This window comes from Aptenodytes forsteri, unplaced genomic scaffold (assembly GCF_000699145.1).
Source record: "Aptenodytes forsteri isolate BGI_AS27 unplaced genomic scaffold, ASM69914v1 Scaffold83, whole genome shotgun sequence".
NCBI classification, from domain to species: Eukaryota; Metazoa; Chordata; class Aves; order Sphenisciformes; family Spheniscidae; genus Aptenodytes; species Aptenodytes forsteri.
In genome coordinates this window covers 4,016,413-4,017,405 of record NW_008795371.1, presented here as the reverse complement: position 1 = coordinate 4,017,405, position 993 = coordinate 4,016,413, and the positions used below count along the sequence as shown (strand labels likewise).

Here is a 993-nt window from a genome sequence, read left to right as displayed (position 1 = left end):
CTTCCCCGGCGCGACCGCCAGGGGTCGCCCGCGCGGGAGGGCACGGGCCGGGGGCGCGCTGACCCCAGCTCATTTGCATAATTAACATTATCACTTAAGTAATAAGCTATTCCCCCCCGAGGCCGGCAGGAGCGGAGCCGCGGCAGACGCAGCCGTCTGGGAAAGCTGCGGGATTGTCGGTGTCGTCTGGACCACGAGCAGCCCCCGGCCCGCCGTGCTGCGCGCGGGGAGGAGAAAATACATTTATTCTGCTTTTCTACATTTATTCTGCTCCCTCTGCCCGGGTGGGACGCGAGGGCTCGGGGAGCATCCGGCGGGTGTCGCCCGAGGCCCCCCTGGGTAGGGCCCCACCTCGTTTCCCCCCGCTGTCCTTTCACCCTGTACAACGCCTGTTTCGTGGTGCGTTAGGGCCGAGCTGCGCTCCGAAGCGCGGATTTCTGAGCGTGACCCGATCGTTCAGAAAGCGTCAGAGCTCCAGGGAAGGCGGGCTGGAACACCCACCCGCGGGCTGGAACAACCACCCGCGGGCTGGAACAACCACCCGCGGGCTGGAACAACCACCCGCGGGCTGGAACAACCACCCGCGGGCTGGAACACCCGCGGGCTGGTCCCGCTGGACCTCGCTCACCAGTCGCCCTTCAGAACGGGCTTATCGGCCACGAAACGCTCGGTTTGCCGTTCTTTACACGCTTTACCCTTCCGGCTTAACGCAGACGGAGCGAGGCGGTGAGATGCGACGGGCAGAGGAACGGGAGGGGAGACGGTGGGAAGGCCGCACTCCCACGGTAACGCCCAGGTGTGTTTCGGGAGGAAGGGACTACAATTTCCCGCGGTCCGCGCGCCCTGCCGAGGAGTTATTTAAACGGCATCAAAGTAGCCAAGTTTTGTATTCCCCACTCATTTTATCCTGAAAAGAAAATTTTAAAAAAGGTGCGACAAGGGGGAGCCTCAGCCTTGGTTCTGTGCCTGCGAAACCGGCAGCCTCGGGAAAGC

The 993-nt window shown here is 63.0% G+C and overlaps 1 protein-coding gene across 1 annotated transcript in view; it reads left to right on the top strand.

Annotated features, from left to right (window-relative positions):
• The window catches only part of ADAMTS7 (ADAM metallopeptidase with thrombospondin type 1 motif 7), a 54,298-nt gene that overhangs the window by 1,355 nt on the left and 51,950 nt on the right, over window positions 1-993 (top strand). The window contains exon 2 of the mRNA XM_019472369.1: window positions 714-726. Coding sequence (XP_019327914.1) covers window positions 714-726 — 13 coding nt within the window. The remainder of the gene's footprint in view (window positions 1-713; window positions 727-993) is intronic.